General features: G+C 46.6%; 1 protein-coding gene across 15 annotated transcripts in view; it reads right to left on the reverse strand.

Annotated features, from left to right (window-relative positions):
* Positions 1–377: 377 nt before the first annotated feature.
* Positions 378–27,258, reverse strand: part of Lar (tyrosine-protein phosphatase Lar) — a 376,216-nt gene continuing 349,335 nt past the window's right edge. For 11 of the 15 annotated variants that reach the window (XM_076373806.1, XM_076373803.1, XM_076373804.1 and 8 more), the window contains 14 exons: positions 26,506–26,781; positions 25,069–25,353; positions 23,397–23,420; positions 22,532–22,632; positions 21,710–22,039; positions 21,325–21,475; positions 19,427–19,723; positions 8,555–8,694; positions 8,266–8,468; positions 7,631–7,797; positions 6,158–7,521; positions 5,753–5,979; positions 3,454–5,260; positions 378–3,159 (listed from right to left, as the gene is read on the reverse strand). In XM_076373806.1, the coding sequence (XP_076229921.1) occupies positions 3,091–3,159; positions 3,454–5,260; positions 5,753–5,979; positions 6,158–7,521; positions 7,631–7,797; positions 8,266–8,468; positions 8,555–8,694; positions 19,427–19,723; positions 21,325–21,475; positions 21,710–22,039; positions 22,532–22,632; positions 23,397–23,420; positions 25,069–25,353; positions 26,506–26,781 (5,441 nt within the window). In that variant the 3' untranslated portion in view covers positions 378–3,090. The other 4 variants (XM_076373801.1, XM_076373808.1, XM_076373810.1 and 1 more) reach the window with 4 other exon arrangements.

Below are 27,258 nucleotides of genomic sequence, written 5' to 3' on the forward strand. Positions count from 1 at the left end.
CAACAATGAAATAAAATGATCGAATATAACAACAATAAATGCACATTCTGAAGTAATGGAGCATGTACATACAGAGTATTCGATAGAAATCTCGTGTAAAAACTATCTGTGTACGTAGGACTTTGTAAAAAAAAACTTATAGAAAAGTTAAAAAAGACAATATCAAAAAATATGTTCGAAATGAAAAGTGCTCAAATGAAATTCTCGTAAATATGTAACAACGCGCTTGTTCGGATAAAACCATTTCAATCCCGATAGTCTGTAAAATATCCACAGCTTTCTTATTTTACTCTCTCTCTCTCTTCTCTCTCTCTCTCTCTCTCTCTCTCTCTCTCTCTCTCTCTCTCTCTCTCTCTCTCTCTCTCTCTCTCTCTCTCTCTCTCTCTCTCTCTCTCTCTCTCTCTCTCTCTCTCTCTCTCTCTCTCTCTCTCTCTCTCTCTCTCTCTCTCTCTCTCTCTCTCTCTCTCTCTCTCTCTCTCTCTCTCTCTCTCTCTCTCTCTCTCTCTCTCTCTCTCTCTCTCTCTCTCCCTCTCTCTCTCTCTCTCTCTCTCTCTCCCTCTCTCTCTCTCTCTTTCTCTCTCTCTCTCTTTCTCTCTCTCTCTTTCTCTCTTCAATGCGTACTCTCTTCATTTGTGATATTTATAATATATATATCTATATACTTATATAGATATCTATATATATATATATATATATATATATATATATATATATTATTGATCATCTTATTTATATATATTTATATATATTTATATTCATTCATTTATTTATATTTATATATTTATATAATGTTGCTAATGACAGACGGTGCATTTATGTACACTTAGTCACAATTCCTTACCCTCGAACCACTATCAAACGAAAAAATGTTAAACGCTCGATTCAACGGCTCGAAATCGAATCTAGAAAAAGTAATACTGACTTTCTCTCGTTGCTGGACGAGCGACGTCTTATTGTACGATCGAACGATCGGAGCCAAACGAATGCCAAAAACTGAAAAAAGATCCGTTCCCCCTCTTATCGGGGGGTTGGGCGGGGGGTGTACTCGTAATTGTATATATACTTACATACTTTAGTAAATAGAATTTCGCGTTCCTGTCCTATCAAACGCGGATAGAACGCCTCTATACCGAACAATCCGTTGAAGATCCTCGAAATACAGGAGATATACAAACGAGCGCATACTTTATTGTCTTCATAGACTACGAACCGTTCTGTAACTCTTCGAATTACAATTGTACAATCAATACACGTCGAAAGTTTCTATCGTTTATCAAAAAGGATGCGATGGCGCGTTGGGATCGGTCGCGTGTTCCTCGATACACGTTTTTGGCATTGATTTGGCGCGTCCGGGTTTTGTGCCTGATGATGGAATGATCTTGGTGCATTTAGTTAGCGAGATTCGTTGATTCTAAGGGCTTCACGGGTTTCTCCGATTGTGAAACTACGCTCCGGAATTGTAGAATTGTATCGCAAACAAGTTTAATATCCAGCACGAAAAAGTAAACGAAGTGGTTGCGGCGTGAATCGAGCCAGGAATGATCGAAGTTTCAGGGGCGAGCCGGTCTCAGTTTGAACATCAGTCCAGGTAAAATCGTAAAAGTCGTCGAGGTAGAAGCCTACGGTGGAACTTTGTACACGAGGGGTGTCGAGGGCTCGGGGGAACAGTACGCAAATCCGACATACAGTGCTTCTAGTTAAATTAGTTTTCATAGAAACTTGCACAACACCTTTTGTGCAATTTTAATTGAATATAGGCACCGTTTCCTTTCACTCTTCCATCATTCAAACCGAGTTCCTTTTTATTCCTCATCTTCTAATGGCATCGCTTATAACCCTAATCTTAAAACAATCGCTTACGATCTACTTAAAATTACAGTAGGTAATGAGAAGATCCCTATCGTGCGTAATGGGCTCAGCATGAATAATTGTCGATTTGGCAGTACGGTAATTTTCTTGTCAGTGAGCGGAAATTTACGTTCTCTTTCTGGTTTTCTTCGATACTCGTTACGGAGATACCTGCAATATTCTCGATCCTGAATAGCCTTTTGTCGCGTCGATAAGTACTTTTACACGAACGTGCCACGCGGCTGTCTGCCCTCGATTTCTCTTCCCGTTGATTCCCGACGAAGCGCGGCTGTCGACCGCGCGCGCTTTTCTCTCTCTTTTTCTTTTCCCACAAAAATGGAAGCACTTTTTATTCCAACGTAGGGGGTGTATAGGAAAGTTTGAACTTTTTGATGTGTTTCTTTTCGTAAATTGTCACGAAGCGTCGCGCGTGTTAAAACGGTTCGATTGCGTGGCAGACGATCGCGGCGACGATCCTCGTCAGACTTTAGCTCCGCTGAGCAACCATAGTTTTCGAGCGACTCGGAAAAAGCCGAGTAATCGCAAGTTGGCTCGTGCAACGGCGAGTCGGATATGTTTCAACGATCGAACTCTTCGATTACGATTATTCGTTTTCGTTTTGCCTCTTTCCATTGATCCTCGTTGAATCACGATCGATCTTCACGTTCGAAAACGCGCTTGCTCTGTCTTCACTCTCTCTCTTTTTTTTCATCTGGTTTTCTGTTCGCATCTCCGTGGAATTTTTGCTTCGCAACCGGTAAAAAGGAAACTCCAGGAAAGAATATTTCTAAGGATATGATTGTTTCTACGTTTACGAGCCGTACATTCTAAACGGCAGTCTTGTCCCGGCTAATTCGATCGGGAGCTCTGGACAAAATCGTGTCCGGCACACGACTGTGCCGTGAGAGAAAATGAAAAAAAAAATATATATACGTCCTCCGCATGCCCGAGACTTCTGCAACACCATTGACTAAGATACTTTGCTGCTACGTTAGTTGCCCAAGAAGATAGTAAGTTATCGCCTTTCTACTTGTATTTGTCCTTGGAAGGTAGGAGTATGGTACGTTATGCCCCGGAATCATTTGTATAGACTACACACTCCCGGCCTCGCTTTACATACTTCTCGAGTACTTCATTGTACTAGACGCGTCGTATTTTCGCCCTTTCACCCATCTCTCTCTCGTTCCTCTGTCGATCCCTGCGGTCTCTCGTCGATTCCCTCTCCTCGCGTGTATCGGCTTGTCAGTTGGCGTAGTGATCGAACGAACCTAAGTATTCCAAACTGGCACGATAGCAGAACTGATACTGGTCCTAGAAAACAAACGAACAATATCAAACCTCAAAAAGATACCATTAACCCCCTACTTCTATTTTCACTCCTCAAGTTATTCAAAAGATTCACACGTCTCCCAAACAGCTAGAAAACTGAATAATTAAACCCCAGAATTATTCTCAACTCTACGTCTCGCAGTCTCCTCGAAAGGAGATTGACATCCCCAGAAATACACCTAGAACTAACGATTAAACGTCTAAACGGATTTAAACACGTCAATCTCTGATCCCATCAAGAATCTGCACCCAGCAAGCGTGAACGCTGTCACAAACCTCGGTCTGGACCATCGCAGGGCGTTGCGTCCGCAATATTCTGACCGTCTGGAAGATGTCGACGACTCCTTCGTACTGCATGCGCTCCAGCACGATGCTGAGGGTGATGAAGACACCCGTCCGACCTACGCCAGCGCTGCAGTGCACCGTGATGGGCCCGTCTTGTCCGAACTGCTCCTTAGTTTTGTGCACCTGCCCGATGAAGTCGATGAACCCGTCGCCGGACTTCGGCACGCCTTGCTCCGGCCAATCAATAAACTGGAACTGCCTAACAGTGCGACTGGCTCCGTCGCGAGCGTCCGTCACTTTGAACTCTCGCAGGATGTACTGCGGCATGTTGTACTCCGCGATGGGATCGACGACGAAGCACTGATAACGGATCGATCTGTCGGACGGCCAGTACTGATGGCACTTCTCCCTGCCCATCTCCTTCAGTTTCGTCAGCATCACCACGATCGTGGAGTTGTGCTCCCACAGCATCCGCCAGAAGTCGTCCGTGGTATCGCAGAGCGGGCCTTGGGTCGCTATGTAAGCACCTCGGTAGCGGTATCCGTCGATCAAGCTGGCGTTTATGTAGTCGGATCCCTCGATGTTGCGCTGAGGTTGCAGGCAGACTCTGGTGCACTCGTAGGGCAGTATGTGCACCAGCCTGTTCTTGTGTTTGTTGCACGGCAGGTTCGCCGATATGAACCGCGACGAGTCCACCTTGATGTTGGAAAGTTTCTTGAACTCCAGTTCCATGCCGGTTATGTTATCGATCTCCGGCTGCATGAGCTTTTGGATGTGAGAGTGGAGGTTCCTGGCAGGCACTTCGGTGTTGCCGCAGATGACTGCCTCGTAGAGAGCGTCGTGTATGAATATGTACTGATCCTCGGTCTGCACCATGTAGTTCCTCTGTGCGCGTAGACAGGTCACGTGGCCGTAGATATCGATCATCTTCTCGTGTTTGATCCTCTCCAGCATCGAGTCGATCACGATGAAGCAACCGGTTCTACCGACGCCGGCACTGCAGTGGACGATCAGGGGGCCGCTGTCGGAGGGATTCAAGGATTTCACGCGACGGAGGAATTGCAGGAACGGTGCCGGGTGCTCGGGTACGCCATGATCGGGCCAGGCAGTGAACTGGAGCTGCTTGATCTCGCGTCTGTCGGAGTATCCGGCTCGAGACACTTGGAACGATCGGATGCAATAGGTGGCTAGTTCTTGGACGTCGGTGATGGTCACTGTCATTAGACCGTATGTCTCCGATCCTCTGCTCGGCCAGTACTGGTCGCACTTTATTCTGGTCCTTTCCTCGAGCTTGGTCATCATCACGATCGTGCAGGACCTTAGTTCCCAGCACATTCGCCAGAAATCGCCGAAAGTCTCCTGGAGCGGGCCCTGTGTCGCTACGTAGGCGTTCTGTTTCCTGTAACCGTCGCAGTAGTTCGCGTTTATGTAGTCCGTGCCCGACATTCCGTCGATCGTTTGAAGTATCACTCTGGAGTGGTCGTAGGCGATCACGTTCGCGTAACGATTCTTCGATACGTTCACCTCCATGTTCGAGTGGTCCCATGTGAACTGTTGGCCGGGCTCTATCGATTCGTATTCCTGGCTGAACTTCAGATTGTCGTTCGCTTTTAGTGACTCGATGTGATTGCCCAGGTCGCTGATGTCGATCGGCGGGTGCGAGATCATCGCGGGCGTCTTGAAGATCAAACGTCGCATCTCGACCGGGTCGGACGGCGCGTGGTTCGAGCTGATGTCCGCGGCCATTAACGGTCTCGTCACTGCCGCTTGATCGGGTGCTTTGCACGGCTGCCTTCGCCTGCAACGAGAAAATCAATGATGCATCGGTTTTACTTGAAGTTTGATGGTATCTTCGATGAACTATAGAAATATATATATATATTTTTTTTTTCTGCGATACTGGGTCGAGAGATCGATTCACCGAGATACCATCGTTTCAAGCGAATCACAGTTTTTAACGCTCAACTATATCTATATCGCTCCGGCTCGCACGTTTCCTTCACTGGCCTGTTCAGCGCTGACAACTGTACACTGGTCAGTGACAGCTGCTGAGTCATCTACTTTTTACTATCTCCGTCCAGAGCCACGCATATCCGCGAAAAATATCTAGGTCGATCACTCATATCCGCACACTTTTCGACAGTAACCCCGAAACGTGTCTCGTAAAACAATCGAGCTACCGATCTCGAACGAAATGTAACTTCAAGAGCGTATCTTCTATCCGCTCCAGTGTATTCGCTCATTGAACTTTCTTTTTCCTTGTTACCGATGAAACGTTAATCTTACTTACTTCTTAATAACAAACAGGAGAATGAGGAACACGCTGACCATCAACACCGCTATCGTTGGTCCAACTATCCACACCATACCGGACTCCTGGCCGCTCGTTTTCACCGAAACCTCCGGATTTCCGTCCACCGGAGTGTTGGGGTTTGGTCGTCGGGGTGGCTCTCCGGGAGGAACTTCCCTCATATCGAGCGACAGATACTCCGAGAAAGGCGACGAAGTGTACAGATGCTGCAAGTGAAATTATCATCGTGAGTTGCAATCCTATTTCTCATTTTTCCATCTTTTCTAAGCTTTAATTTGTTCCTATTTCCCTTTCGTCACAGCTAAAATTCATATCCGACTGCAACGAGTTTTAACGACGAAATCCCGTACAGTACTTAAGAATTTAAGTTCACCGGAGACTTACCTTCCGCGGCGTATCGACGACAGCACGCACGAAAATTCGGTACCGCTTGGTCTTCTCCAACTTCCGGTTCTCGTAGCCCTTGTATACATCTCCGCTACCCAATAGGAACGTGTACGGTATATCTCTATGCGGGAATTTAGCTGCGATATACGGAGCATTCTCTCTCTCCTCCTTAGCGCCCTTATCTGTGATCATGTCCTCCGTCAGCTCATCCGGTTGCTTGTCAGCCGTCGACTTGTCTTCGGGCACGACGATCAAATAATAATGCGAGATCGGTCCATACTCCTCGGAGGCTTGCGGCAGGATCACCTGAATCTCTTCCCCGTTCACCACTCCATAGAAATCCGGCTTCACCATAGGCTTGGGCGCAGCCATCTGCGTGGTCACGGTGATTTTAGTAGGCGGCCTGTACTGTCCGTCACGCGGAATCGCGCTGACATTCACATTGTACGTGGTGAAAGGTTGCAATTCGTTGATCGTGGTAGTTGTCACCGAAGGTTCCAACCGAATCTCTCGGCGAGGGACAACCTGGGTCTGCGTGATGCCCTGCGAATCGACGAACTCCTTGATAGCGTCGAACGAAACCTTATACTTCATGGGGTTCAGCTTGATGGGCGGCGTCCAGGAGAGCGTCATGGAATGAGTGGACGAGTCAGCTGCTCTCAGGTTCAACGGCACGTCTTCAGGCTTCACTTTGACCGTCACCTTCTCGCTGAGTCGACCTAGACCTCCGGTTTTGTATCTAGCTGCCACCGTGATCGCGTATTGCGTGAACTTCTCTAGGTTCACCAGGTCCGTCGATTCCGTGAGTCCAACGCTCTTGTTCTTCCATTCGTCCAGGTCCTCCACAGCCGTCGTTGTGTAGAAAATTTCATAACCGAGGATCTTCCCGCGGTTAGGCACCGGTTCCCACCAGACCTCCACGCTCGTCTCCGACGTGGCCACCGCCTTTACGGACATCGGCGCGCGGCCGATGTCTTTCTCGGTGATTATCGTGATCTTCTCGGAATACGGGCCACTACCTCTAGACGTGTGCGCCCTGACGTGGAACACGTACTCCGTGTTCTCCTCCAGATTCGTGAAAACCGCTCTGGTCTTGGTGATGTTCCTGTCGATGGTCGTCGAGTGGTCGTTCTTCTTGTTGAACTGCACGTCGTAACCGATTATCCGGCCGTTCCTGTGCTGGCGGATCGGCATGTCCCACGTGACGCACACAGTGTCCGGGGTTTGAAAGAAGTAGGACAGATTCGTCGGTGGCCCGGTGGGTTCTCCTTCGGGACTGAACCAATACCGAACAGTCTCCTGCCCGTAGCCAATCTCGTTCTGCCCGGCGAGTCGGAACTCGTAGTCCACTCCTCGTTCCTCTGCGATTGAAACGCGACGGGTTTAACGTACAAGCCTCGCGCCGGCGACACGGTCACGGTTCGTAAGGATCGGAACGAAGACGAAAGAGGAATATTTAGACGGACTTACCCAGATTCGTGATCTTGTAGGTGCTTTGGCGAGTTCCTTCGATGTATTCCTCTTTGAGCGTTTGATTCTTAATTCCGTACCTTATCCTATACCCTAATAAACTGCCGTAGGTTTCCGTGGGTTGCGCCCAATCCAGCTCGAGCGTGACTGGATCTCTGGACAATACTCTGGGAAAACAGATGTCTGATGTAGCGAACGAACAAACGACGCCTCGTGATTCAATTCTAAATTAGTCTAAGTTAGTCTAAATTATTCTAGAACGCTACTCCTAGTCGTTATCGTAAGGTCTTTCTCAAAGCTAATGGTCTACTTCATATCTTGCCCTCGCACTGTGCCGTCTTCAGTGTTACTGTTCGTATAGTTACTTCCATTTATTTAATCGTGCATAGTGTAATATACCATTTACAATTACAATACAGGTGTGGTAGCTGTGTATGTTCATAACTGTTTCTCTGTTACATTTTTCTCGCCTACATTATTTTACTTTTAATTCTAGTCTCGGTTTTTGGGTCGGATTTAAGAACAGCCTCTAGCTGCACTGCAATGCATTTAAAAGGGTTGCGTCCGATTATTGCGTTATTAAGACGATGTAATTATGAATCGTGAGCATAAGTGGTTCGGCGTGGGTTACGTACTTTACGTTGACGTGAGGCCTGTTAGGCACACCCCCGGGTGTTCGGACGTGAACCGGTGTCGAACGGTCGCCGTCCCCTTTTCTCGTCAGCGCCGCCACTTGGACCGAGTACCTCGTGTCCGGTTGCAAACCGGTAATATTTACTTCGAGCACGCCGTCGTCGTGCACGTCGCGCCGTATCGGTTCGTTCAGGAGATCCTTCCCCTGCGAAGATGGAAACGCGATTAAATCACGATGCGGCCGGTTCTCACGAGCCGACTGAAACGGAATCGTGTCTCGATTCGACTGACCTCTTCCCTCACTTCCTGCACGTGTATATGATAACCGCGTATCACTCCGTTCTGTTCTTTCGATTTCGGCGGTTTCCATTCGACGTGTATCGCGGTCGAATTCAACGGCGATACTTTCACGTCTTGAGGATCTCCCGGAACTGGAACGCAACGTACAATTAACGCGTGCCCTTCAAGCCCAGACGGTCTTGCACGCTCTCAGTCACACTGCCATGTACACATAATGGGTGGTCGCAATCATACGTGAACGGGGATCGAACGAAACATTAAACGGGGTTCAATAAAACAATCCCTGGAAAATAAACGTGAAATTAAACGAGTGGAGAAACAGGTTTCCCAAAATAGATACCGTCTGAAAAATAAAGCGTGTCTGTTTTTCGAGATTAACGGAAACGTAAACGAGCGGGTTAAAGTAACGTTAACGTGCGGCGATTGACTTTTGTCGATGGATCGTCCAGTCAGTCGGTGTTCGGTCTTCGAGGGGAAAATAAGAATATTAATATGAAGGGAGCCCGAGAAATCAAAGCGTCGCGGGATCGATGAAAAATTAACGCAAGAAGGGGAACATAATGGACGCGAAACAAATACGGTGGAGGGACAGTTGAAATGTAAACGGCGGGTCGAATGGAACCGGGAATAAATAAAGAAAAAGTAAATGGTGAATATGTACATGCCACCAGTCACACACGGACAAAACGACGTACAAACAATATTACGAGGTACGTAGTACCTCATGCTCTACGTCCCTACGGCACGATAATCCTCCATTTGAATACCAATAATGCATGTTTTTATTCTGCATTCGGTTTGAGAACCGCGAATGTATGAACGCCCGTATAAATACGTCATCGAGATGCAAAGCGCGCGGTTACGTTGGACGATAATGCTACGGCAATATTGGAGAGTCCATGTTGAAACGAAGCAATTTTATACATATGTATAAAATATATATATATATATATATATATATATATATATATATATATATATTTATTATATATATATTTATATATATGTATATATGTATATATGTATGTATATATCAGCGATCTACGATCATTGGTGCTGGGTGCGGAATGAAAACTGTGCCAACAGAATCGTGCATTCGTGTTTTTTCGATAAACGTGCAAGGGTAACAAAACGTATCTTCGTGTATTTACAGTTACCCACATCGACAAGCCGCCTCGGATAATTTGTCGGGAACACCGTCCCCATCGACTCCCGTTGCCTTTATTTTCCCTCTTTTTTTTTTTTTATTCTCTTCAACGAGTTTCCGAAGCCTGGTGGCGGTGATTTTTTTAATCTTTCTTTTCTCTCATTTTTTTTTTCGTCCCGGGGTTGTTTTGCCGTTGTCAAAGCGACGCGTTTCACGCAGATTCTGATTGGCGATAAATGGCGCGTTTCATGGACGGTCCAGTATCCGGCGCCGGAAAATGTTGTCGGCATCACACAGAAAAATAAAAGAGTGGGGGAGGGGGTAGAACGAAAAACCAGTCGGGCGGGAGTTAAGAAAACGAGAAACTTCAGCGTCGTCTAAATGGTTACCTAGCTTCGTACGAGAGCAATTAATGAACTGCAAGTTTTCTACGGTAGACTGGCAAGAAAATAAAACAAGTGCGTTGCAAAGGGGGGTAAAAAAGGTATTTACGACAAAGAAAAGCCAAACGATCGCTGTTGAACGCGGTGATCTATTAATGTATGATATCGTTCGTTCGTTCGTCGGAGAGGCAGGACTTTTTGCTTCTAGACCTCTCGCGATTCACGTGATCGATAATTATCAAATTACAACCCACAGTCGTGGCGGGCTACGCAGCGCAAAAAACAAAATTTGGCGGGCGCGTAGCGTTTTGCCGGATACGCAAAACGTGGCCGCTAGCTCGCTTCCGATCGTTTTCCGCCTTGCCTTTAGCAGCAACAAAAAAACCACGAGGAAAAAAACGTGACATCTCCAAAATGGTCTCTTAGAAAAGGTGGAAAAAAAGTACAAAACGATATACGTATGTATACATAGTATATGCGAAAGAGACGGATAAAAAGGTGAAAAAATATAGATATAGAAAACGATTAAACAGGAAGAAAATTCATGGCACAACTCCAGACGAGCTAAGGGATACTCACTTTTTTCAGCTGCGCCCCAAAAGTCGCCAAAAAAGTGGGAAAAAAAACTCGTAAAAATTCGTGTCAAATTCGCACGTAATATTGAGTAGAATTATAAAATATTTAGTATGTTTAGGCATATCAGTGGGTAGCATACTACTGCTTATTATCAACGTGAAAAAAACGTGTGGTCTCTTTTCAACGGCCTATACGTTATATCTTTTTCTTTTGCTTTCTTACTTTCTTACTTTCTTTCTTTCTTTCTTTTCAATTATTTTCATTCTTTTATTTTTTTTTGGATCTTTCTTTTGCCTCGATTCGGAGATACGAGAAAAAAATAGATACATATATATATGTATGAATCTCTCTGTCTGTGCTTCTTGTAAAAACAGGCACACGCGCACTCGCTCGATCGTCCTTTCCCTCCCTCCCACGCGCTCGATTCCAATCGCACCCCTTTTTCTGCACTGTTCGTAATATTTTTTATCGCTCTGCCGAGAAAATGGTCGGTGGACAAAATTCTCTTTCGAATTCGATCGTTAATATAGAAAAATATCGCTTGGTCCTCGGTTGCAGTTGGTCGCAGAGAGGCGGGAGATGTGAGAATATCTTTCTTTTTTTTCTTTTCTTTTCTTTTTTTTTGGCATGCGCAATCACTACTCCAAATATGAAATAACTAAAGGCTCATGTCCACGCGCCCCCTGTCGTCGAGAGAGAGACGGTCCCGCTTCGGTTTCCCGCGCGCGTTCTCCAAGAAGAACGGATTCGTCGTTTCGAGAGGAAACAACCTGGAGAACGGTACCGAGAAAGACGCGGAAACGGAAATGGAAAGTGATGGTTTCGAAGTGAGAAACGAGAGACGCGACGCTGTCGGTCCCGTCGTTTCCCTCGCGGCACGGGGCGTCGAGAGGGAAGACCTATGATAAAATGTCTACTGAAAAGAAAGCTGGGAAGGAGAAACCATAAGTCGTAAGAAGAGGGGAGACTTCGGACACGTGTGGTTCGGGACGTATCAACCGTGAGGATCTTCTTCTGTTTGGCTACGTTTGTCGTATGTACGAATGGACACCAGTGACAGGGGGTTGAAGAAGAAAGAAAAAAAAGAGACAGTTCGAGATAGATAGATAGAGAGAGAGAGAAAGAGACAGAGAGGGGGAGGAAAAAAACGCACGCGATGCGCCTCGTAGTCGCACGTAAAAAATTCACGAATAGAAGATGAGGATATAAGTGCGGTAAAAAGGTGGAAAGTATGTGTTTCGGGGGGAAAAAATTGTTCTCTCTTTGGGTGTTCTTTCGTTCCATTTTGTTCCCCATTGTTTCCTTTTCTGTTTTCGCAACTCCAAAAAGTCACCCGCAAAAAACATTAGCTCGATACAAAAATCTGTATTATTTCCTGACAGAGATTCGTCGAGAGAGAGAGAGAGAGAGAGAGAGAGAGAGAGAGAGAGTAAAAAAGAGAAAGAGAGAGAAAGAAAGAGAGAGAGAGAGAGAGAGAGAAAGAGAGAGAGAGAGAGAGAGAGAGAGAGAGAGAGAGAGAGAGAGAGAGAGAGAGAGAGAGAGAGAGAGAGAGAGAGAGAGAGAGAGAGAGAGAGAGAGAGAGAGAGAGAGAGAGAGAGAGGAGAGAGAGAGAGAGAGGAGAGAGAGAGAGAGAGAGGAGAGAGAGAGAGAGAGAGAGAGAGAGAGAGAGAGAGAGAGAGAGAGAGAGAGAGAGAGAGAGAGAGAGAGAGAGAGAGAGAGAGTGAGTGAGAGGGGCGTGGGTCGGGGGCAGAGAGACGGATTTTTTCGGACCGCGGCAAAAAATATTTCCGTCGCTCTTTCTGCTCCCTTTTGTTTCTCGCCAGCAGCATCCACCCGCGCATTCACCCACGCAAAAATCACAAAATTCTTCGCAAAATGATGCACGTAGATGCGGTCGCGAAATAAAGCGTGTCGTTTTAATCGGCGGCCGGATACATGTACCGAAAAGAGAGAAAGAGAGAGAGAGAGGGGCCGGTGTGTGCCGCGATACGTGGAACAATCGGATTCCTGGATTGGTTTTTCATATTTGTTGGTTTTCACCGTCGGCGCGGTTTGCCGGGTCGAACCAAAGGAATCTAGGATACGGGCCGTTGCGGGGGGAGGAGAGGGGCGGCGGGAGCGGCATGCGTTCCTGAGGAAATCGGAAACGGCGATTCGGCGTGATCGATAGAAAAGAAACAAACGTGGGTGTTGGGGGGGTGGCGGGTGGTGGGTGGGGTTGAGGTTTCAAGGGGTTCGTTAATGATCGCAATCGTCGATATTCTGACGTTACAAGCTACGTAAAAAAGTTACGAGTTTCACCGCAGGTCGTTAAAGATTCCAGTACAAACGTAAAAAAAAAATATACATACACATACAAGTGTAATATACTTTTTCTAGATACCTAGGAGAACATGTATATATATGTAATATATAATAATAATGATAATAATAATAATAATAATAATAATAATAATATGTATAATATATAATAAGTGTCAATACACGATACGAAGAAACAGGATATAATACGTATAGATAATATATATGATACGTGGTACGTTTATATATATATATATATGTATGTATGTAATATGTAAAGAACGTATTATATAATACATATCGAGTAAAATAGTAATTCAATATCAAAGATACGATGTAACTTACAGAGGCAGAAGATTGGAGAAATAGGTCGGTTTTTTCTTGCATGCAGAGAACGAAGGTGCACGTATAGACAATATAGAGAAGGGCTGGTATGGTGATATCATTCCAACGAGCGTGGTGAGTGTAAAAGAAAAAGAATATTAACGAAAATACCGCAGTAATGAATCTATCGGTGCTCGACGCGAGACCGGAGAACGCCGACGGTTTTCGCTCGATCGTAAATAGAACTTGAAACGATCGAGTCAACACTCTGTAAAGCGAATCGCGTCGAGGCTTCTCCGCGTCGTTATCGACGCACCGTTGCCAGTCGCCACGAGAAACTCGTGGCCATCGAGTGAATGGATGAAGACAATGAAGAAAATCGTATGGATATTGGTATTCAAATGTTTCGAACCTCTTCCCTTCCCTGCCCTCGCGGCTCACGATTCCGCAGTTCGTCACCCGAATTGTTCACCGATCCGACCGACGTATTCACGCGATAGTGTCGCCCGCGAACGTTCCGCGCCTCCGTAGCGTCTCGTTCTTCTGTTCTCCTCGTGTTTATCACCCACGACACGTGTCGTCGTCGTCGTCGTTGCCGTCTCTCGCATCCCCGTATACTCTTTCTACGCACTCGCTCACGCATTCACGCACGCACCCTTGTTCGTCGTGATCTCGTCGCGCATCGAGCCGATGCACGCCGATAAACCATTTACCGGGAGCCTGCCGACGACACGGGGATGCTCGCGTTTCCGGGGTACGTGGGGGTGTTGTTGGGAGGCTCTCGAGATCACCCCGAGAAAGGTGCGAATGCAAGGTCGCACGACGATCGACAGTTTGGGGGTGGTTTTGCGAGGGTGACTTTTGCTTCTGTACACAGGCACGGTGTACGGGGTGCGTTGTAATCACGCGAGGGAGCGTAAATTGATTCCTCGTGAGAAGAGTCGACAGAAATATAGACTGACGGTCATTAATTCTCTTCGTCTTCGAGAAAATTAAGATTGACCTTTCGCCTTCGTCTACAGAGTCGCGCGTGAGAAAAGTATTTCCATGTTCCGCTAGATCCGAATATTACCTTATCAGAATTCTATAAATCGTTAATCAGAATTCTCTGAAAACTGAAGTGCTGAATCAAGGAACTTTATCGTACATCTCTCCCGTCTTATTCCACGAGGAACCACACTTCGCTCGCGTATGTTATTCCGACGCACCCGGTGCATCAGCTGCGTATCAGCTACAATTGACAGTTAGTCGCGTGTTGTACCGACGAAACGTACCGGCCGCTTCCCGATGTACACGCGGCGAACGTCGGGGCCGAGTAAATACGCGTCGGATGTGTCGCGCGTATTAGCAGTCGTTCGCGCGCTTACGCGCGGGTATGTTCCCTCACGGCTCGCGTAAACACGCGCGGCGCAACACACACATTCTCACCCACGCACACGACCTATACGTGCATGTAGATATATATATATATACGCGTGCACGCGTGTGCTTTTAGGCTGTCGGCTGTTTATCCGAGAAGCGAAGGGTGCTTTTCAAGTGGGTGCGTGGTTAAACAGTGGCGGTGATATTCTACGAAGGGTTTTCGGGGGGCTTGCGGTCGAAAAGGGGTGTGTGTTGAAGAGGACGTGTGACGGTGGCGGAGGCGTGCGTCTGCCCGAGTGTGATCTCTGTGCGTAGGTGCGTAAATACTTGGTCCTCCTCATCCTCCTCTACATCCTCCTCTTTGCTACTCTTTTCGTTCGTGCGCGACACGCGTGTGCGAGACTCTCTTACATGCGTGCGTTGGTGGGTGCGAATCGAAAGAGGAAACGTGGTGCCCGCGTTCGGTGAGAGAAAAATAGCGAAAACTCAGCGGTACTCGGGCGTACAGTCGCGACGATGCTCTTTTCTTTTCTTTTCTTTTTTTTTGTCTGTGTCTTTTAAACCGGTGCCCCGTGCACACACACCTAAGTACTTAGTGCCGACGGTGAATCAAACGACCATACACGTTGTGCAAATACACGTAATTTATCTATATATATATATATAATATGTGGGTGAGAGATAGATAGACAGAGATAGATAGAGAGAGATCGATAATATATACGTTCAGAATGATTTAATTGCGAGTTAGAACAGTGGTGGTACTAGGCGGCGACAATAACATTAACGAACGAGTATATATACGAGTATATACGACGGTGAACTTTTGTGCTTGACAATGTGCGAGCTTACACGGCAGGGTGCTTTCAGCAGTGCTTTTTATCGTTCCGCCTCGCTTTGCCGAGTCTGCTCTTAGAGGGTGGACGGCTGGATCGGTCGGTCCGTAAACGGGACAATGCGCGGGAGGAACTGTGGGAGTCGGGTGGATGTACGAGGGAGGTGGGTAGGGACGTGTGGCGGTCGGTGACGGTGAAACGAAAGAGGATCCTGGGCATACCGGTGGTGCCGAGTGCAAAAGGTTCGGTGGGAACGTCGTTAGAGACGCGTTCGTACGACTTTTTCCGCGACAATGACGCCCTCACAATGCTCCTCGCAACAAATGATTCCGATTTCGCGTCCGACCAAGGTCTTCGATTATTTTTCCAAGACAAAAGAGCTGCCGTTGCAAGTCCGCCCTACCCACCGCGGCCCGATCCTGCACGCTCATTTTTCTCCGAGTGAAAACGACCGCCTGTACCACTAGACGCTTGTCGTACGACGCGTCCGCGGACCACCGAGAGAGAGAGAGAGAGAGAGAGAGAGAGAGAGAGAGAGAGAGAGAGAAAGAGAGAGAGAGAGAGAGAGAGAGAGAGAGAGAGAGAGAGAGAGAGAGAGAGAGAGAGAGAGAGAAAGAGAGAGAGAGAGAGAAAGAGAGAAAGAGAGAAAGAGAGAGAAAACGGTAGAGAGAAAGAAAGAGAGACAGAAACAGAGATAGAGCAAATAAAGGAACAAAAGTGTCCCGCGTCGATCGTTTCTCATCGATACCCATTGATTCCGTATCGTTACACGTTCGAGGCGAGAACTTTTTCTCTCGGGGGCCTGTTCGTTGCGTGTGCTTCCGTTAAGCCGATTAGTCGAGAGTGGCCGGTCTGGTTTACGGTAGAGGGCTGGCGGAGTGGTTGTTGGGGCGTGGAGGTGTGATTCAGGGGGGCTGGGGTTGAAAAAACTGTGACCATGCAGGCTGTTGGACGGCGTCGACGCATACGACGGCGTGTGCGCGCACCGAAAACGGGACGAGGAGTACCGGACGGTGGAGTCGAAACGAAAAGCAAAATTTCTTCATGCATCTGCATGCCATTCATTTCGGATAACTCAGTGGAAAGTAAGTATCGTATACTTGTCGGTTAGTTCAGGAGGCCGGTTTAGGCAGACTCGACGTAGCTCGACGTTTTTGTTTGTTTCTCTTTTCTTTTTTTTCTTTTTTTTTCTTTTTTTTTTTTTAGGGTGACGGGAAATCAGTCTTTGGATCGGTACGGTTGAGAGACGATCGGTGGTTGAGAGGGTGTGGGTGGATCATGAGAGATAATGATCGATTTGGGAGAATTTTTCTTCTTTTCTTTTTGGTGAAATCGAGGAGTCGTTAAACAAACGAAGGCATGCTCTAAACATGTGCAAACAATAGGTAGAACTAAATCTTAACTAAAGACAGAAGAGCCTTATATATCAGAGATATGTAGAAATATATATGCATAGATATATATGCGCACGTGTACGTGCACGTCTGCGTGTCACGTACACGTGCGTGCATATGTATACACGCATATATGTATATATGTTTATAGTGAAAAAAGTGCGTTTTATATATATTTTTTGTGTGTGATATACATACGCTATAGTTTTTATATATATACGTAAGCGTTTTATTGGCAAGCTGCCGTCCTCGTTCTCGCAGTCATTATTTCCGACCGATAAACTTTCTCGCGATCGATCAAAGCCCGCGATCTCATTGCTTTGTTCGTTCCTTTTTCTTTCCCCCTACGGGTTTTGTACGGGTTCTTTTTTGGTTTGTTCTCTTTTTCTATTTTCTATTTTTTCTTTTTCTCTGTTTTTTTTTTTGGTTTTGTTTGATACGAATCACCTGCCGAAACGGCAGGAACAATGCTGCGAGAGTGCGTCGGGACGGACAGCTTGGTTTTCTATCTTCATTACACGTGGCAAGAGTGAGTCAACGAACTAAAAGAGAGAAACGAAACATCTTTACAGACGTAACCACGGTAACCACCAGAAAGAACATTGAGTGTGAATGAGTACATATCATTAGACAGTCGATATAATACGTTAGTGCGAATAAATCTTAAAAACTAGCTGTTCAAAACCTGGATCATCCTCCTGCAAATGCTTTAAGGAAAGACAAAAACACGTGAGTGAGTATAATTAGAGTATTAGTTAGCGTGTTAAAATGGGTATCCAAGTTTTTTTCAAAAGTGGGGCTTTTCAAATCCGGGGGTACAAAAAACCAACGGCAACGGGCAAAGGGGAGTGTTGCGATTAAGGCCCTGTAAAAAGTTGTTAGAAAACACGCATATCTCGGTTGACTGCAAAATTTTTCATCTCTTTTCTCTTTTTTTTTTCTTTTTTGTCGTCGAATCTTTTCAGGGCAGTGGGGGCGGGTGGGCGAGGGGGCGATTAGTTTGGTCGGGGGGCAAATACTGTTATAGCTGAGTTCAAAAATTGGTTATCAGCTTCTGAAAAATCCGTGGCTGCGTGCACCTGGAAAAAATTTTCTGGGACACACTAATGGGGGGCTTCGGGTATTCCGGGGGCATCTGGGTGCATAGAATAATGCGTGGAGATTCGTTGTAGCAAAAATTCCAAAAATATAAAATCTCGCCAGCCAAAAAAAGTAAGGCCAACATGGTTCCGCGTCTCGTCCGCGTGGGGATACCGCGCGTCCCGTCCAAAAAAATGGGATGTATCGTGGGGGTGGGGGAGCAGTTTTTTTTTATTACTCTTTTTTCTCTTTTTTTTTTGTTTCTTTTTGTCAGAGAGTACGCGATAGGAGAGCGATGGACCAGCTTTGAAGGAGAGACGTGGAAAAAAAGTGCGCGCGTTCAAAAGTTGCGTTCGCGCGGCAAAAATCAATATTTCCCGCGTACGATCGAAAAAAAGGCACGCGGTGTCTGTGTCTATGCGTGTACATATTTGCGTGTATCTGTATGCATGTGTACACGTTTTCCGTTAGCCGTGTCGTTTCCTCCGTTTGTCGCGGCGGGGGTGACTTGACAGTTCGTTTCTCGAAAGCGTCAACTGAAACGTAAAAGTGGCTTCTCTCAGCGAAAAAACGCTATGGATACTGATTATCTTTGTACAATATACAAATTACAAATATACGAATACAACAATAGAATAATTAATCAAGATACGACTGAGAACGAAAGAAAGATCGAAAATGGTACGGAGTAACAGCGATGTAATAATGTGAACGGGGAACGCAAGGTGAACAAAGAAACGAAACTAAACGAAAGTAAGAACTGATCATCGTTCGTCGATGTGAAAATACAGAGCACAAGAGAGAAAAAGAGGAAACACAAAAATGAACGAAAAGGAAACCAGAACCAGTGAAAACGAAAAGGAAACTCGTAGAGTGGGGATATTCAGAGTATTTGAGTGTCAGTATCGGGAAGAGACAGGTATCGTAGAGACGTTAGCGGAATCTGAAATCGAAAATACATTTAGATATACGTGTACGTAGGAATTTTTCTATTTTCTTTCATTTTCATTTAAAATGGCAGACCGAACGAGATTGTATTATCGGCACGGAGAGAAAACAGGGCGTGTCATCGCAACCCGCGTACTGGATTCGCGCGATCATCTTCGGAACTGATTTTTGGCGGGCTTTTATATTTTTGGCTCTTGCGCGACGAACTTGTTAGTTCCGCGTGATTACGTCGCCTTCGCAAGAGTAGAAATGTGTTTGATACACGCGAAGCGTGGCGCTCGAAATTTCACACGACCCATCGAAACGTTTTAACACGACAAAACGCGAAAATCATCTTATCTCTCTCTCTGTGATATAATAGATCGATGCACACGCGACAGATTAACGACGACAGTGTGTTGTCTTCGATGAAAATTTTCGGGGTGTCAAATGTTGAAGCTTCTCGCGCCACTCTTCGGCAGCCTGACGTAAACGTAGAAGGATCGTTAAAAATGAACGTCAGTGATACATACCGTCCTCGTGGGTTCTGACTGAGATAGGATAACTCGGGGGTCCGTCACCTACGGTGGTCCCGGCCAATACCCAAATCCGGTACTCGGTCCATTTTTTCAGTTCGTCCAACACGAATTGCGTGTCATTCAGTCTGATAACCTTCGCCTCCGAGTCGGAGCGTCCGCTCTCGACGACTTGCAGCTTGTAGTACACGATCTTCCCGTTCGATTGACCGGCAGGCGGGGGTTCCCATGTTACCAATATGGACGTCGGGCTGATCGCTTGTCCGCTTACATTGCGAGGCGGAGCCCCGGGGACTGTATAACACTCAGTTATAGGGGGAGGAGAAACAAAACGAAAACGTGGCAGGGAAATCAATCCGTCGGTCATCGATCGATCGGTGCCCGTCGATCGAGCGTCGGGTCCCGAGACGAAGACTGCACCGGGAATTCGTCAAATACTCCGGATCTTTTGGAACCTTTCGTTTACCGTGCTCGTTATGGTCTAATATAACACGGATTAGATCTAATCTTTATTAAGTAGGTCTAATAACTGACTAGATCTAATCTAATTTGAACAGTGGAAAATTCGACCGCGTGAAACCTTGCCGTAGCTAAACGGTTAAAGTTCGAACGAACGTTGATTCATTCTTCGGCAATGATGCTTTATTCTAGAAAGAAAACTTGCTGAATATTACTGAATGACGAATACTGGAATTGAACAATATCGATAAAGAATTTATTGGTGGAATTCCTTTGGTACGAGGGACACGATCGAAAGGAAGCTGAGACGAACGCAGAAAAAATGGATGTAACGAAAGCAATGAAACAACTCGATAATAAACGTTCAAACGTCGAAGCGTTCACGCCAAACAAACACAAACTGTTGAGCAATGCGGTCGAACGATTCCGTCGGTTGGCGTGAAAAAAGCATAAAATATTCAATCGGTGAACGACGAATTTTCGGCGAGATTCGACTCGAAGGAGCCCGACGATGCTCGAAGCCCGTTGGTCACCGTTCGCTCCGGTGACCGACAGTCGTGGGGGATCGAACTGAAAACATTACGGTGACGATTGGTCAAGGTTCAGAGAGGTATCGATCACTCGAGGAAAAATACATTCTACGAGTCGATCCTTGAACAGTCGAAAAATTACGTGATTAGAGAAAACAAAACATGTTCGCCCGGGGACGAGCGGTTAACCCAGGAGCCGGTGTTGCTCGCGAGTCAACTTGTCCCGTGCCCCGTGTCTCGTTTCGTGAGTTGGTTCGAACGAAACAACGTGACGAGAGAGAGAAAAAAAAAGATAAATAAAAAACAATCGAAGAACGGACGTGTAAACCATACGTTATCGAGAATGAAAAGAGGTGCCCAAAATGCACACATATATCGATGCAGTGCTTAGTGCAATTTATATGTATGATATGTACGTATATATATATAGATATATATATAAAGTGGCATCCAAAACGGCTTTCTTATTTGCAACGCATGCAATCATTCTCACTCTCCCACACTTTTCACGGTTTCAACGATACTCTCTAATCTTCCGTCTTTCTCTTCTGGCGTGATCCCCGTTTACCCGCCCAGGAATCGCGTTCAATGACGGATTCACGTGATCATTGGCCATCGAGAGCTTGCCTATCAAAACATGGCCTCTTCTCAAGGTTGTGACGCGCGCGTCTCATAGCTTACGTTACTTGCAGGAGCGTCTAGCGCTACAGCACCTCCTACCTGCTGTGCCAGGAGGATTCGCGATCGTGACCGTGCAGATGGACCGCGGAGAAACGCGATCCTCCCGCGTCATTCAGACGTCCTCTTCATCGGCACAATCGCGAATCGACCTTTGTTCGGCACTCCTCGCTGCGTGAACTCCTTCCCCATTTCACTTTTCCGCTGGTTCTTTGCTGTTCTGCTTACCGTACTGTTTCGTGCGGACCGGACACGGCATCGTCGTTGCTCCCTCGCCCCTCTGGCTCCTCGCCGCCAGCCACACGTAGTACAGCGTGTTAGGGTACAGACCCGTCAGCGTGTAGTTCTCCGTCACCGGTATTCGCCGATGATGCTTTTCCTGTACGAATTACAAGACGACATCGTCAGAATCACGCGTGCCGGGAATGAAACGGGTTCCGTTTTCCTTTCCCACGATGCTGCGTGTTCGTTCGCCGGTTCGGTAAATAATCGAACACTGTCTATACTGAGCGTGGAGATAACTTAAGTGGAGGGATCGTTTGTTCGGGAACAAACTCGTGTGTGCGTTGCGTTTTCGGTTCTAATTGGACGGTTCGAAGAGTGTGACACCTACCTGAGCGTAAGTATCGTTCCAATACAGTTCATAGCTGAGGATATTCTCCGCGCTATGAACAGGTTTACTCCATTGGAGCGTTATTTTGGTCTCCCCGGTTTCGATCGCCGTCAACATCTCCGGCTGGCTCGGCACCCCTTGCTGCGTTTTTATTTGCACGGGAGAACTCAGCGGGCCAGGTCCGACGCTGGTCAGCGCCTGCACGCGGATCGTGTAGATCGCGTGCGCCGTCAGATCGCCGACGGTGGTCAGCTGGTTGTTGTCCACTGTCTGGTAATGCCAGGACGCCATCGGCTCGTTCGGATTCGTCGTGTAGTACACTTTGTAACCCTGTTCGGAACGGAGGCAGTTTCTTTTAAAGACGTCGTTCAATGAAACTATCGAACTTTCATCTGCCAGTCGTTTCGCGTTTACTGGGTTTGATTCGGACTTTGCGTAACTCGGAAACGAAACTTGTAACAAACACGGGGAATGTTTCTATTTCTCTTGTATATAGTTTGAGTAGAGTAACGGAACATTATGTAACGAGCATAATGAACACACGCCACTTCGTAAAGCGAAAGAATCGTTAAATTGTTATGGAGAAATAGCCGATGTTTCAATTCCTGTAACACTGCGGTGAAAGGTTGTAGGAGACTCTGGCCGGGCACATTATCAAGAGTGAAGTTCTTAGTCTTGTGCTATACGAGCCATTTTTTCCCTAGGTTGTTTCTGGTTTAATGTAACGACTGGCAAAGTGAATGTACTTTCTCGTGTCTAAAACGTTGCGCCCGGCACCGAAAGTGTTAGACGAAAGCGAAATAAACAATCGAGAGAACCAACCGTGACTTGACCGTTCGGTGTCTCCGGCTCGTCCCATTGTATGACCATCGTGGTGGAGCTTAATGGTCGGACCTGGACCTTCCTCGGCGCAGTACCGGGTTCTAGAACGAAGAAACAGCCGTTGGTATATCCGCGCGAAAACGCGTCCGGACAGGGCAAGCCACTCTAGTTAGTCACGGGACAGAACAATACGAGAGTAAAAACCCCCAGGAAAAGGACACCATAAGAACCAAAACAAAAATAAATAAAAAAAAATACACACGTTTCAGGGCAGGAAGTAGAACGGAGTGAATAAATCGTATTTGTCTGTACGAGGTCCCGCGGTGTCTCGTGACTACGGTTGTAATTCAGCGGAAAGCGGTAGACTAGAAAGTACAGGGTGTGTATCGCATTGCAGTCGATTAGCTACGAACACATATATGTGTATTTAATCCTATGTGTGCATACTTGTGTTGTGAACGGCACGCATAAGTGTGAACAGATGCTCGGCTGTGTGTATGTATGTGTATGTAAACTCGTGTACTGTGCGGGTGAACGATGAATGTGTAGATGAACGATGAATGTGCGCGCGTGCTTTGATGAGTGTTCAAAATACCCGAATTCGAAAACCAATAACAACAACAAGACAACGACAGGTGAAAAATAAAAAATTCAACTAAAGAGAAGTGAGAGAGAGAGAAAGAAAGAGAGAGAAACAGAAAGAGAGAGAGAGAGAGAGAGAGAGAGGGAGAAAGAGAGACACAACAGGTAAAAACGAGGGGAGAGATAAAAAAAATATACTAAAGAACAACACGAGAGAGAATAGGTAACGGAAGGGTGAGATATACATTGCTACAACACTCTTAATATGTGTGGTTCAACTTACTGGCACCTCCATTTGTCGATTCCGCTATCGAAAAAAAGGATCAACGATTATTTTCAATGGACCATCAATGGGTTAAACGGCGTATTATGCGCGGTGAAAATACGAATCGCGTTCGCCTGCGGTCTACGCGGCCTGTTATCGTTCGTATTTTCACGAGGTGTGAAGAGTGCGCTACATTGTATACACATATACGTATGTATATATGTATATGTCTATTTTATACGTACATATATGTACATGCAGAGATATGTATATATATATTTCTGTAAATATATAGATATATACATATTTATATACATATATGTATGTATACATAATATATAATATATATATATCGAGGAAAGGTGCAATTTCGCGTGCTGTCTCCCCGCGTATATTGGTTTTTCTCTTTTCCGAAAAAAAGAGACGGAGAGACGTTGGTGGGCGATAGAGTGTGTGTTGTGTGGCGGGGGGAAACAGTCGGACGGCTGTGTGGGTTCAGAGACAGAGACGGAAAAAATGCAGAGCGAAACGAGACGTCGAAGCCGCGCCGCGGAGCGCCCGCGCCGCGCCGAACACGCTCCGACAAAAAAACACTAACACACAGGTTTGTGCAACACAGAGAGATATATAGAGAGAGAGAATAGGGGGGATTTCTGGTGATAGGTGGAAAAAAAATTTTCTTTGTCACTTACATGAATCAAATCGTGCGTCCACGGCGGACAGCATGGAAAAAAAGGTAGAGTTTCCCTCAAAAACACGTGTCAAAACTTGTTCCTCCTTTCGTGGTGCAAAAAACATTTTATCTACGTGCAAAAATCTTACGCGCTCGCTCGCTCGTCGTTCGCGCGTGTTTCATCGTTAAGCTCTCGTCATCTCGGTCTACCGTTGCCAAGATAGTCGGACGAAAAGCGAGAGACCAGAGTCAGAGAGAGTGAGAGAAAGATAGAGAGACAGTAAGAGAGAGAGAGAGAGAGAGAGAGAGAGAGAGAGAGAGAGAGAGAGAGGGAGAGAAAGAGAGAGAGAGAGAGAGAGAGAGAGAGAGAGAGAGAGAGAGAGAGAGAGAGAGAGAGAGAGAGAGAGAGAGAGAGAGAGAGAGAGAGAGAGAGAGAGAGAGAGAGAGAGAGAGAGAGAGAGAGAGAGAGAGAGAGAGAGAGAGAGAGAGAGAGAGAGAGAAAGAGAGAGACAGAAAGAGAGAGAGAAAGAAAGAGAGAGAGAGAGAAAGAAAGAGAGAGACAGAAAGAAAGAGAGAGACAGAAAGAGAGAGAGAGAGAGAGAGATAAAAAAAGTAGGAGATCAACGAGATCGTCCTTCGCCGCGCCACTTTCCCTCCTTTTCATCTTTCCGAGAAAGATGTCCGGCGGGAGCGTTTCGAGACCGGGCATTTCCGTTACTCTCGTGTTTCCCGCGCGAGAGAAAACTGTGTGAACGAACAATGATGAAAAGTTCGCGCGCCGAGGATCCGCCCGGCTCGAGTAATCCCCAGCGGATCCGTCGACTCGAACGACGCTGCATGGTGTTTCCCAGCGTGCACGTCCCGTCGACGCGCGACGAGCCGGATTTCTCTCGATAAAATTCGAGTAGGCGCGTCGCGACGCGTCGTCGTGCCGACGGGACGCCGACGATGGCCCGTGTTAACGTGCTACGGCGATGAAAGAGAAGCGAACACACGGTCCGCGTAAAGTATACTGACTTGTCTCGCCAGTGGTGACTGTCACCGGGGCGCTCGGCGGGCTACGCCCAATCACGTTGACGGCGATCACGTAGAGCTCGTACTCCGTGTAAGGGCTCAGATTCCGAACATGATAGTACATGGTCGTGATTCCGGATATCTCGGCGTACGCCTGGTTCACGTGCTTCGGCTTGTGCTGGATCACATAGTACTGCAACTCGTCGGACCCTTTGTACGACCAGGTAAGCTTCACGGAAGTCGCGGTGATGTCCGAAACTTGAACGTTTTCCGGCGGACTCGGCAGAGCTGGAATTAGATCGCGTCAAAGTAAATGCTTTTCGGCGAGGCGTCTCTGCTCGGGAGTGTCGGGGAACCCCGGAAATTTTGGGTACCGGGTATATACTCGGGTCGCGTCGGGATTTTTTAGATCTGCTCGGGGTTTACGAGATCTCGGGAACCATGTCTCGGGGCAGAAGCAATACGAAGATTAAACTCTGTCTTTGGTATCCTTACTGTACCAAGTTCGTTTGTCAATTACATAATGTGAAATTTCTGTTATAGTCGAATTAGTGAGATAAGTTGGAAACGGAATATCTCGTAAGAAAAATGTTATTCTATACTTTCTACTTATCTTTTCACATAGAATCCGCCCCTATCCGGTTGTACCAGTTACGCATCGCCCCGTATAACACACAACATGATACTCGCATAACTACAATGCATCTCAAATAAAATTCCAAGTGCTTAACCCCTTGACTATTCGCCCCGAAGCGCCGTAAAATGTTACTGACAATAAGCAGCAAATCTCGCTTAGGTCAGACGTAACAGGATTCTAATTCAACAATTCCATCTTCCGTTAGTCATACATTATATACAGAAAAATATTTCAGATTAGTTTAATCTACTTGAATCCAGTGTTCCCATAGTTTCAATACAAGATTCATTAAAATATCTAATATTATAACTGGTGCAATATTGGAGCCTACAGAGTTCAAAGGGTTAAATGCCTCTTAAGTCGGCGCTCAATGCATTAAGAAAAAAACGACTAGATCTCTGAAATGCTTAGATTCCCATGCGATCTTCCTCTCGACGACCCGACACGACCCGAATTCCCGCGCATCTCCAGTGTCTATTCCGTTGAAACGGCAAACAGAGTTACGCGAGGCAGACGGTGGATACGGTTCGATCAGCGTAGCGAGCGCATCGGCACACGTTTTACGCGGTGCACAACAAATGGAGCAAGGAACTTGGGCAAAATGCATTGTCCGCGGTGTGTGTCTGCGCGACGGGCATAAGCCGATTGATTAGTCATCGGAACGGCGCCCGGCCACGGTCCCGTTCCGCGTGGGACGCGCGACGACCGCGTGATTGATCGTCCCACGTTACACAGTCCGTGCGCCCGCTAATGCGATCTCTGTGGATTTACGCGGGGCCCCTCCGATCCATCTCGATACGAACATTGAACTTTCACCAACGAGGTGACTTCTATCACCCCGAGGTCACTGGCTGCGGTGCAGGTGTAGTTCGCCGACTCCTGGATGTCCGTGAGCATCAACACGTTCTTCCCCACCGGGAGATCGTCGTCGGGCGTCAGATCGGTGGCGGGGTCTTTCTTCCACTTGACGAAGGGCATCGGCGAGCCAGCCGCCACGCAGGTCAGGTTCAGAGACGCGCCCAACACCACTTCGCTGACAGCGGGGGGTGGTATGGAGAATGCCGGTGGCACGCGGCGAACTGCGTGAAAAATGATTCCTCCGTTAATCGGGTGTCCGGTGGTTAAACCCTTGCCCTGCGACCTTTGACACTAAACCTACCGGACGGGCCGTAACGACTTATTCCCGATTTGTTCTTCTCGGAGTTATTAGAAAGATGTTTCTTTGAGATATTATTATGGAAATTGATTCAGCGGTACGCAAAGTGAATTGTGAATCAAGTAAAGCCTTGGATAGATGCACTCTTGGAGTTTCTATAGAGAATTTTCAAGAATTGCTTGGTAGTTTTAGTGTTAAGATCTGCGATGGACTTGTTAATCGTTTAATAGAGAAACAGGAGAATTCTCTGTTGATTTTGTGTATAGGTTTGTTTGAAAGTATACCAATTAATGACAAAGAAATGATATTGAATTTGATATTTATGAAATGTTTAGCTAACCGAAACATTTGCTGCGTGTCTTATGGTCCCCGTTAATCGAGATAAAGCGTATTAATCTCT

This window comes from Nomia melanderi, chromosome 14, assembly GCF_051020985.1.
Source record: "Nomia melanderi isolate GNS246 chromosome 14, iyNomMela1, whole genome shotgun sequence".
Classification (NCBI taxonomy): Eukaryota; Metazoa; Arthropoda; class Insecta; order Hymenoptera; family Halictidae; genus Nomia; species Nomia melanderi.